The 11469-nt window shown below is 43.6% G+C and overlaps 1 protein-coding gene across 1 annotated transcript in view; it reads left to right on the top strand.

Moving 5' to 3' along the window:
- Window positions 1-1381: 1381 nt before the first annotated feature.
- Window positions 1382-11469, top strand: part of ZDHHC9 (zinc finger DHHC-type palmitoyltransferase 9) — a 30168-nt gene continuing 20080 nt past the window's right edge. Inside the window, exon 1 of the mRNA XM_055337853.1 lies at window positions 1382-1618. Within this exon, the coding sequence (XP_055193828.1) occupies window positions 1452-1618 (167 nt within the window). The 5' untranslated portion in view covers window positions 1382-1451. The remainder of the gene's footprint in view (window positions 1619-11469) is intronic.

The raw sequence follows: 11469 nt of genomic DNA, 5'->3' as shown, positions 1-11469 counted from the left end.
TTCCCGGCTGGTGGGCCGGTCGCTGGCTCTCGACGGATTTTGATCTTTGTTCTCCCAGGGCCCGGCTCCCCTTCCTGGTCTCTCTTCTCCCGCTGGGCCGGTTTATCTGGAGGAGATTGTTTTCCAGGTTAGTTTTACACAAAGGAAGTGTTCTCTGCACCTCTGGTGCTCCCTCCCCTTGGCCAAGCCTTCTTGCTTTCTCATTTCCCTGCTCATCTCCTGGTCTCTGTTTGGACCCTTGCCCTCTCCAGCCCGGAATGATTTTGGGTTGGTTGTTTCTCATCAGTCAGGCAGTCTGCAGGCTTCCACCTCATTCTTGCCAGCGTGGGGCATGTGGTGTCAGTAAATGGAGGCCACAGCACCACACCTGAGACGAGAAGGTGGGCAGTGGCTGAAAAAGGCTGGGCCGGGGGTGTTCAGGATGCCGAGTAGGGATGGCACTTATGAAATGTCCCAGAAAGCAAGCACCTTTATGACTTTTCTTAGCTGCTGCCATGTCCACTCCACCACCCCCACCCCCACCCCTAACCATTCCAGAACCTCTCCTGCTTAAGTCAGCCTTTCACCTATGGGTCTGTGATGTGGTTTCATTAAGATTCCCACAAATGTTAGGCTAGACTGTCAAGATTGATTCATTTCCCGGACTCAGGAAGTTACAGAGGGTTTGATTAGGGGAAATCTGTTTTGAGTAAATACAACCTGGATATGTGTACAGAGTGTCCAGAACCTCCTAGCCCTGCCAGAGGGTGACTTGTTCCCGGGTGTGATTCATATTTGAGTGGCTAATTGAAGAAAGAAGGTGAAGTGGAGGAGGGGAGGGAATAGCTCCTTAGGGACACAAACTCTACTATTGTTTTTAGAGTCCTCTTACTGATGATTATAGAACAGTGGTATAGTGGAAAGTGCCCTGAACTGGAAGTCAGCAGACGTATTTTCTTGGCCTAGCTTTGCAGCTGTGTGACCCTGGACAAGTTACTTCCTCTCTTTGGTCTTAACTTTACTCACTTCCAAAACAAAGTAATTGGGGTTATCACCCATAAAATCCCTTCTAGTTCCAAAGTTCTATGATGATCAAATCATCAGTATTATATTGGAAGCATAGGGATTTATTTAAGAAGGTATGCTAGCCCCCCTCTTTTTTTTCAGAACCTTTAACCTTTTCTCCTTTGCTAACACAGACTAGAAATAAACTTTTCCCACTTCCCTACCCCTACCCCTTCAGGCAGTGCTCATCTTTCCACCTCTGGGAAAGGAGGATTGAACTGCATTTTCTTGTTCCTGCCTCATTTTTTTTTACCTTTTGTGCTTTTTCTTAGGCCTAGAAATTGGACTTTTGATGATGTTTGACCCTGCGGCAGCAATAGCAGGCATCGTGATTTCAAACCTGGGCTCAGCTTCTGTTTCTTCCCTCTTGTAATCACAAAGCCCATTTTGGACCAGGAATTCCAGTCATGTCTGTGATGGTGGTGAGAAAGAAGGTGACACGGAAATGGGAGAAACTCCCAGGCAGGAACACCTTCTGCTGTGATGGGCGAGTCATGATGGCCCGGCAAAAGGGCATCTTCTATTTGACCCTCTTCCTCATCCTGGGGACATGTACACTCTTCTTCGCCTTCGAGTGAGTTTCCATTGAATAGAGTTGCCTGATTATGGTTACTTTGGGTCTAGGGGAAGAACCCTCTTTCTGGGAAGTTTGTGGATGGTCCTTGGATGGCACTATCCTCTTGAGCAATGTCCTTAGATCATGCTGACTGAGTTCATTTCTTTGTGCTTATAGCAGAGTCCATGCTTCCTAAAAAGGCCAAGACCTTTGACCCCAATTTTATAGCACTGATTTGGGACTATCCCTGGCACACTTGGGAAAAAAAGGAATTTCTCTTTGTTATTCGCCTCTCCTTTTCAGTGGTCACCTTAGGTGCTTAGTGACAGAATCCCTCTTCCCCACCCGGTCTGGGCCTAAGGGTAGCCCTCATGGTCATTACTCTGTACCACAAAACTCACCTATTCTGTTACTCTGGGTCCTATTTCCTTAGGGCTCAGCTCTCTGCTAGCTATTAAATTGAAAAGCTAACTTACTGGGGACCTGCAGACCGGTTCCAGCCTCAAATGTGCCACAAACTCGCTGAATGTGTGGCACATATGTGCCTATTAAATGTGAGTTTCACTCAAGATCACTCAACATAAACAACTCCATATTCTCTGTGAGCCTGATACCAGCCTTGGAGTTATTTTTTTTTCTGTGATGTAATAGCTAGTACTAGAGTCACCGTTTGAATCCTGTATAGGTCACTGCTCTAGGGAGGTGGCCGGTTGGATTCTAGGGTTCTATGGCATGACTACTGGGTGTGCTGAGAATGCTATATACTCGAGGGATGGGAGCAATGCTAATTTTGGGATTATTATGAGAACCCTGGGGAGCCAAGAGGTGTGTGTACAGACTGTAAGCCACACCTGGTATGAGCCTGCTATAGTTCATATACTAGAGTGACCTGGAAATGGAGCTCCCATGCTGGGGCGTGGCCATGAGAGGGAGGAGGGGGCTCCTCAGCCAGCCTTTGTGGGTAATTAAAATGAGCTTTGCCCTCCTGGAGCTCATTTTTACCCTTCTTCTGTGAGGGCTCCAGGCCTTCCCGGTGCATCAAGAGTGATTTTTCAAGGCTGCTTTGCCAGACTTTTTGATGGTTGCAGCTGGCTTGGATAACAGCAGGGGGAGGGGGGCAGTTTATAACAGGGCTAGGAAAGGAAGGTCAGAGAGGCTCTTTGTAAAAGGCACTTTTGCTGCTGCTGTTGCTGCCGACTTTGTGAAGTATTTGGCAAAGTCAGGTTGGTGATGGCTTCTTAGCTGCTTCCCAGTCTGAGGTTTATGGTGGAGTGTGTGTGTGTGTGTCTGTGTGTGTCTGTGTGTGTATTTGTGTGTGGTCCATGTGAACATGTGCAGTCAGGCAGGCATATGTGTACTGTTAAAAAAAATGTTTCCCCTGTCACTCTTCAAGGTTTTTTTTCTTTATTCCTGCCTGGCTTCTTTTTGAAGTGCAGAGCTGAACTCTGCTCTCTGTCATTCTCCCTCTCTTTCAGTCCTTCCCCTGCTGAAACACTAGCTCTTTTTGCCACCACACCCTTCCATCCTAGAGTTAAATTTTTGTGGTTGGAACCATTTAAAACAGAGATGAGATTTGTTTCCAGGCCCTGAGTGATCTGGTAATTCTGGGCCCAGGCAACCTCTGGTTTGGCTGTCCAGGGGAATTTGAAATTTGGAGCTGTTTGGCATTTGGCCCTTTTTGTATCTGGGAGCCAGACAGAGTCTGATTTGGATCTGTCCCACTTGGGCCCCAAAGGCCTCTGAACAAAACTGCCTGTGGGATGAAGCTTATAATTAGCCAAGTTACTGTTTGATGGAGGCAGGTTGAATTTTCTACTAAAATGACTTTCCCCCCAAGTTACTTCTTGTGCTTTGCCCTCAGATATGAGGGGTGAGGTTGTTTGTGAACTGCCATGAGTTCCAGCTGTCTGTGTGATAGAGCAATTTTTTAAAAAAGATTTTATTTCTTTATCTATTTGAGAGAGAGAGAGAGAGAGAGAGAGAGAGAGAGAGAAGCTGGGGGAAGAGCAGAGCAAGAGGGACAAGCTGACTCTACGCTGAGTGTGGAGCCCAACACAGGGCTTGATCCCACAGCCCTGAGATCATGACCTGAGCTGAAATCAAGAGTCCAGTGCTTAACCAACTGAGCCACTCAGATAGAATAAATATGTTTGAGGGTAGGGCTGGGGGAAGGAGAATGGAGAGGGGAAGGAAGAAGGAAGTTAACAGGTTAGTGAATGAGTGGAATGGGAAAGCATAAATCTAACCAAAGGGGAGAGGACCCTGGCAATAAATCCTTTTTATTGAGGGTAGTGAAATCTGTTAGTGCATATGCGTGCGTGTTTGTATGTGTGTGCATATGTGTTTGCCTGGGTCTGTCATATACAGACACACAGAGACTCTAGGTGGTGGCCGCCTTATGACTAGCCAGTGACAAGCTGTACAAAGGACAGCAACATGCCTCTGAAACATGAAATCTCTTTCTGGTCGACCTTTTCCTTTGGCGTATAATTCACTACCAACCACACAGTGTGGGGTAGGACTTGGGGGGCAGAATGTGGGCCCCTTGGTTAGTATTAAAGCTTAGGGAGACGTCAGGAAATCAGCTGATCTAATCTCCTGTCTTCAGGCAGGTGATGACATCTGAACCACCAGTGACAGAGGGCTGTCTGTTTTCATCTTCAAATTGTCTAGGGGTGTGGATTGCACATCCTCTGAGTGCTGCACTTTTGCCTTGGGGAAGTCGAGATCTTGCTGCACATCTGGACCTGCATTTTCATAATAGGGTCTTGCCTGCAGCAGGTGCTTAGGAACAAGTGCAAGTTGATTTATAGCTGCCCGCGGCACAGCCCTGGGTCAGCCAGATGGCTTGAGGAATCTGGCCAGGCATGCGGGCACCCCTTGATGAAAACATGCCGTGTTAGTAGTGCCAGTGGTATTTTTTGTTTTTGGATTTTGCCTTCACACGTTTCGACTTCTAAGAGAAGGGACCTATAATTTTGAGTGGACAGAGAGTAGGTTGAATACATAAAATGAGAAAAGTTTGTCTCTCTAGGAGCTAGTTAGCTCTGTATTGTTATAAGTGCTTCCAAAGATACTGGGTGGCCATCTCTCAGGGCTGCTGTCACAAAGTGAATTCTTGCTGGGAATAGGAAATTGGACTAGATTATCACTAAGCCTCATGCACCCCGGAGAGTCTGAAATTCTGTATAACCATTATGTTTGTCTGGAAGATTCAAATACACACCCTGAAGAGGGAAGGATAGATTACCAGTAGATAGCCGTATTTAAATATATTCCCTATTTAAATGTAATTATATCTATGGTAAATGTATTGACTTTAAAAGCAACGTGAAAATTATGCAGTGCTTTAAAAAAAGATTTCTTAAAAACATAAATAAAAATAAAAAAAGGATTTCCTAATTTATTTTTAGGGTGAGGTATTTAGATGTGAGTGCGTGTGCCAGTTTCAGCTTTGACCACATGAACCATTCTCAGTCTTTTCTGCCCAAACCCTGTCTAGCTTGCATGAACACGTTGCCACCAGCTTGGCTGGTAATGTCAGGACATTCTAGTGGAATGACGCTGACAACTGTGAGATGTCCAGCTACTCAGAGACTATTGTGGTATTTGACCAAATTCAACTTCCTGATAAAGCTTGGGGGAAGGAACACGTTCACTGTCTTCTAGAGTTGGCTTCCTAGCTGTTTCTTTTAATTTTATGACCAGATTACTGGTGGGGTCAAGGTACCCAGACTTTTCTTGTGGCAAGGATGATTGTGTGACTCTTGACCCCTGAGGTAGAAGCAGTTTGTGTCAATGATCAGTGCTTATGCCTCCTTGTGCTGTGTGTAGAGGAAATTGTATCAAGGCACTATCAGACCTTGTTGGACTGACCTTCACAGGTGCTTTTGATGTGCAGAGGAGTCATTGAATTGGGTGAACTGAAAAAAGCCTTGTAGTGCTGCCTAGTAATTGACCCACTCCTAGCCTATTCAAATTCTACCTCTGTTTCAAGTCCCTTCTTGAGTCTTCCTTCATGAAACCATTCCAGTAACTTCTGCGTTTGTAAGACTAGTTGTACATACTGCTTATTTAACACATCATCATAGGACAGTTCTTAGATTTTTAAATTCTATGATAATTACACTTTGAGCTCTTTCAATGTCAGGGACTATCTTTTATGTCTGTGTAGCCGAATAGTGCCCTCCACCAGACCTAACAGAGTAGGTGGTCAATAAATGTAACTGAATTCATACATTCTGAATACACTTAAAATATAACAATCTTGACTCACAGAATCATAGAATGGTAGAACTAGAAGGGGCCTTGGAGACTGTCTCCATCCTTGTGCAGGTAAGGAAACTGGGCCCACAGAAGAGAGGTCCCTTTATCAGATTAGTCAGCCAGCCAATGCCTCTGTATGACACTGCTTTTCATCTCATTATTACCTTTTGGGTGTGAAATCCTGAAGACATTTAGATTTATTAAAGCGAACATAGTGCCAAATGCTAGACCAGCATATTCTGGGTTCTTGCTAGCTAGTGATTGTGTTTCCTAATGGCATCTAGGTTATTTGGGCCTCCCCAGCTCATGCTCCTAGGAAATGAAGGCATCTTTGTAGAAAACTAATAGCATTCTAGCATGGCATTCTGGTAGCCTTGCAGGAACAGAGAAGCCCATCTTTAAGTATGAACCTAGAAAGGAAGCTTTGTGACTTAGGACAGATCATCACCTCTGTGGCTACTCATAGTCCCTGCTGCCTCAATGAGGATGGCTTGGAGAAAAATTAAGCAGTGTGTGTTCCCTACCTCATTACCATGTGGGTGATCCTAATCCTGATGAGAAGAGCACCATATCCCTGCAGATATGTGGGAGAGAAAAGGCAATCTGACAACACAAAGTTACCAGGTTTAAAGAAACACAGTTATGTAGACCAAAGCCAAACTGACACAGCAGAATGTTTGTGCCTGTAGTACCAAGGTCCAGGTTCCTGAAGTTACTTAGATGAGATTGGGAAGAGGAAAAAGTGACTTTATTATGATCTCTAACCAAGAAAACATTCTCTGAAAATTTTTTCTGTGGAGATTCTGTCTTGTGCTTTACCTAGCTCAAGATTCTGTGTATGACTTGGCCAACCAAATGGCAGTTTTAGAAAGTCACAGTTGCCTCTCTGATATCAATCTGTTATAGTACGTAGCTAAGTTCAACTTCCTGATAAAGCACGTTCCCTGGAGAAGGGTTGGGTTATGTCTCCTGAACAGTGTGCTTTCCTTCCTTTGCAGTTCTGTCATTCAGAATTTATCTATATATTTTCAGCCTCTACTACCTTTTGTGGTAATAAGTTTCACACTGTCAGTCTCTATTGAATGCATCTCCCATCTTTTTTTCTTTTTTTTACTTTATTTACTTTAGAGAAAGAGAGGGTATAAGTGGGAGAGGCAGAGGGCGAAAGAGAGAGAGAGAGAGAGAGAGAGTCTCAAGCAGACTCTATGCTGAGCATGGAGCCTCATGTGGGGCTCGATCCCTGGACCCTGAGATACTGACCTGAGCTGAAATCCAAGAGTTGAAGGCTTAATGGACTGTGCCACCCAGGCACCCCTTCCATCTTTTGAGAATGAGTCTTAATTTAGTATAGTGATCTATTTTGGGAAAAGTGAGCCCAAAGAACAGGGATGTCCCCCAGCATGCTGACATCAGTTGAGATGTTTATCGAGGGAGAGAAGAGACCTCCTAAATCTTCTTCCTCAGAGATGCCTGAGCTGGTATTGTGTTTAAGAACAAAAGAGGCACCTTATGCCTTTTGCAATAGCAAGAAGCTAGTGAATTCAGGATAATTAGGGGGATATTTCTGGAATGGAGTGATGAGAAGGCAAGAACCTTATGATGATGATTAGATAAGGCCAGTTAATGGAAGGCCTTAGAATACTGGCCTGTGGGGTTTGGGGATTCATATAATAAGCAGCAGGGATTTGTTCTAAGTTTTTGAGCAGGAGTACATTATAACTGAAATTTGTTATTTGTTATACTTGAAATTTGTTGTTTTTGTTATAATTGAAAGTGAAATTTGCTATTATCACTGTGATTTAGCAACTACCTAACAAGTTTGCCTGGATAGAGATTTTGGTCCTCCTCAGTGAGAGGATGGCTCATTGCCTCATAATTGAAAATGTCCCTGTTTGGTTAATTTTCCCCATTACTACTGGAGCAAAATAGGCTTATGCATCTTCCTCTGACCTTCACATAGCAGTCAATCTGGAGGCTGATTTTAAATTATGTTTTTAGTGTTCAAGGAAACTTTTTCCCTATCAGCAGACCCTTGAGTGTCATCAGAAGACCCTTGAGCCAGCCTTATAGGTGATTCTACATGTTTACTATGCTTTAAAGGTAGGTAGTATGTAAGAGAACAGAAAACTGTCCATATGAGTGAAGACTTATAGTAAAGGCTTATTACTATTATGTGGGACAAGGGCCATTGTGGGGCTCTAACCTTGGGCCCTTTCTGCTGTTACAAGCAGAGCTCTTTCTTAAAGCCACCCTTAACAGCTGCCGTAGAAGCAGTTTTAAGCAGCCATCAGTTTCCCAAGAGAGCTCTTCTCTGACCACTTATAGTCCTTAGGGTCTGAATCACCCTCCTAACACTTGATTATTGGTCTTATCTTATTCTCTAGCTGTTTCATATGTTAGTTATGTTTTCCCAACAAAATTAACTCCTATTTTCTCTTGTTCTTCATTTGTTAGACCCACAGCACTTGTTGGCTGATTGATTGCACTGAGCTATTAGGGAGAATTAGAGGTAGAGTATTTTAAAGAACACCAATCTGTTCTCCTAGTCTGTGAGGCAGAGCCCTGCTATGGAATCTGTCTGGTTTCTTACTAGCTCTACTCATGAATCTCTGGAGTTTTTTTCATCTCAATTGAAGTCTGTGTCATTATCATTGTCCCTCCAATGAACTAGCATGCTAGGGTTGGGGGATGGGACATGACACACCAGCCCAGCCTGGCACTGCTGGTTACTGCTAGACAGTACCACCATGTGGCCCATGGGACATGTGGAAGTCCAGTCATGTTACCCAGCTATGGGAGCCTGAGGCCAATCAAGAAGTTGGTAGAAGGTGGCTAAAATAATGATATCTCTTCAGGTGGCATAAATGAATACTTAGTGGGGACATGGTTGAGTTTAAAAAATTCAAAAGGGAGAAAAGCAACTTCTAAACCTTCTGGAAGGGGGAAAGCCTCTTGGCACCTTGAAGACAAAAGAGAGTTCTGTTTTAAGAAGTGTATGGATATAATTATTCCAAGAAGTGATATAAATGGAAAATGCTAGGGAATTTCAAAAACAGTTAGCTTATATTCATGGATGACATATCCAGTCTTCCACTAAGATGAATTCGTGATTTAGGATACTCCTGACTTTTCAGGTTGGTATTGGGAATTGCCACCAAATCTTCATGTACCCTATTCCTGTCAGAGACAGATCTCTAGCTTACTGCAGTTATCAGATTAACCTAAGGGGGTATTTTTGACCATAACTATTAAAGACAGACACTATAGGTTGTAGTTAACAACAGTCTTAGCCACTGGCTCTCTAAGTTTCCTCTTACTTGGAGTGGAAAGGCCTGCTGGTCCCACATCTGCCTTCCCAGCCACACCCACTCACTAGTGACAACTGGCTGCCAATAGCCTCATCTCTGGAGAACAATACAATGGGCCTATTGTGTACTTGTTGACATACAGAATGGATTGTTTTAGCAGGTGCAGAAGATAGTCCGTGTGGAGATTACAGAGACCTTTATCCTTGATGGTGTAGCGTAATTCAAATCTAAGTTGTCCTTTGTCTGGTTAACAAGCAGGTGTTGGAATGGGACTTGGTTAATCTCGGATCCTTCATGCATGGGGGCAACATTGATATTGTGTGTGTGAGTGTGTGTGTGTGTGTGTGTGTGTGTGTACGAGAGAAAGAGAGAGAAAAAGAGAGAGAGTTCTATTTTCTCTATATCTTTTTCCTGTAATAAAACAATTTAAAATCCCTTTGGTGGCAAATCAGATAGTTTTAATTTTTCTAAGTCCATTTGTTGGAGACTGTACCCCCAGAGCAATTTGAGTCCTAGAGAAATTACTTGTTTTCAAGAGTGATCTTAGAAATGGGCAGTGACTAGAAAGATGGCTGTTTTCTGTTAGTGTGGTAACTTTACTTGGCTTGTTCATGAAACAGAGTCTTGTGTTTCTCCTGTGTCCTTTGGGTCCCTGATAGGCAGAGGTGACTTTTGTTTCCAAATTCACTTCTTGATTAACTGTGCTACTGAAGGTGAAACAGTGGGAAAGAGGGGGTTCCATAAGTTAGTGAAATTCAAGGGCCTTAATTACCCTGTATTTAGATTCTTTAGTTCTTCAAAATTTACCCCCTACCCTTAGCTTTTAGGGGAAGGAAGTAAATCATATAAAATCAGGCTATGACCAAAGATTTTGTTAAAAATAAACAAGCAGGCAAGCAAACAAAAAGCCACAAAAATAATTTTGCAGGTTCACTACATATGTTCACCTTCAGGACAGACTGCTCAGCCTAATATAATAGTTGGTTCGCACTGGCCCCTGCAGTCATGTGTGTGGCAGGGAGGCAGAGAGAAGATCTCATATGTATTGTTTCAAAACTACAGCGAATGTACAACATGAGGTTAAATGTTTGCTCTGAGTGGACAGCAGCTTGCTTAATCCCCATGTGGATGAGGTAAGCGTTTTTTCCTTAGCTTACTTTCTCTGCTCTCCCTCTGGCCCTTGCTCATCCACTTATAGTCTGCCTCCAAGAGAAGATCTCTGTATTGAAGGAAAAAGTGTGCCTCAGGAGGAAGAGAATAAAAATAGGTCAGTGATAACTCTCATCACATATTCCTATTTATTTGGTTTGAAATTCAGTTTAATGCAACAAGTATTTGTTGATAGCATCTTTGTCCCCATACTTGTATTAAGCTCTGGGAGATAGAGAACCATGATGGTGATATTAATAGCTGACATTTACTTAACGTTTACTATGTGTCAGGTGCAGTTCTAAGCATTTCATTTATATTCATGCATTTGATCTACACAATGACCCTATGTAGTACTATTATTATCCTCATTTCACAGCTAAGGAGACTGAAGTTAATTAAGTCACCCAACTAGGAACTGGTGGAGCCAGAATTCAATCCCAAACATCCCCACTCCAAAAAGACAAGGTCTTGCTCTCATGAAGTCCAGCTGGGGAGATGAGGTCAACATAGTGAAAAACAGCTAGGAAACAATGCGAGGCTCTGGCAGTGAGGACGACGCTAGAGAAGGGAGAGATTAGTGCACCTTAGGAAAGGCCTATCAGAGGAGGCAAGGTTTCTCTAAATCCCAGATTCTTCATCTATCAAATGGGTCTAATAGACTCTACCTCATAGAGTTAGTGTGAGAATTGAATGAGATAATGCATATAAAAGGCTTAGTGCAGTGCCTGGCATATGCCAAGTGCTCAGTAAGTTGTGATGTTGACAGTGATGGTGTTGATGTCTCTGGGACCTGAAAGATGAGTAGAGCTGGGATATCCAGAGAGGAACGGGAGTGGCCTTCCAGGTGAATTATGAGGAAAGAGGGGGAGCAAACATGTTGGAAAGGGGTGCCAAGGAGATACAATTTTCTTATTCTCTTGCCTAAGGTCACTAAGCACCTACTAGCAGAGCTGATCAAGGAGAGAAGAAAGTGGATGTTGCAAAGACAGTCAGCAGCCCTGAAGCTTTCACTGGCCTTGAAGCATGCCAGATGTACCCTCTGCCTGATGCTGGGACCCCGCTTCATGGATCGTACTCATTTTTCTTCCTCCTCCTTGAGCTCAGGCCTAATGCCTGATGAGAGGTCATGAAAAGCTCTAGACA

This window comes from Nyctereutes procyonoides, unplaced genomic scaffold, assembly GCF_905146905.1.
Source record: "Nyctereutes procyonoides isolate TBG_1078 unplaced genomic scaffold, NYPRO_anot_genome, whole genome shotgun sequence".
In the NCBI taxonomy this organism is placed as follows: domain Eukaryota; kingdom Metazoa; phylum Chordata; class Mammalia; order Carnivora; family Canidae; genus Nyctereutes; species Nyctereutes procyonoides.
Note: the sequence above shows the minus strand (reverse complement) of the source record. Positions and strands in the feature narration are given on the sequence as shown.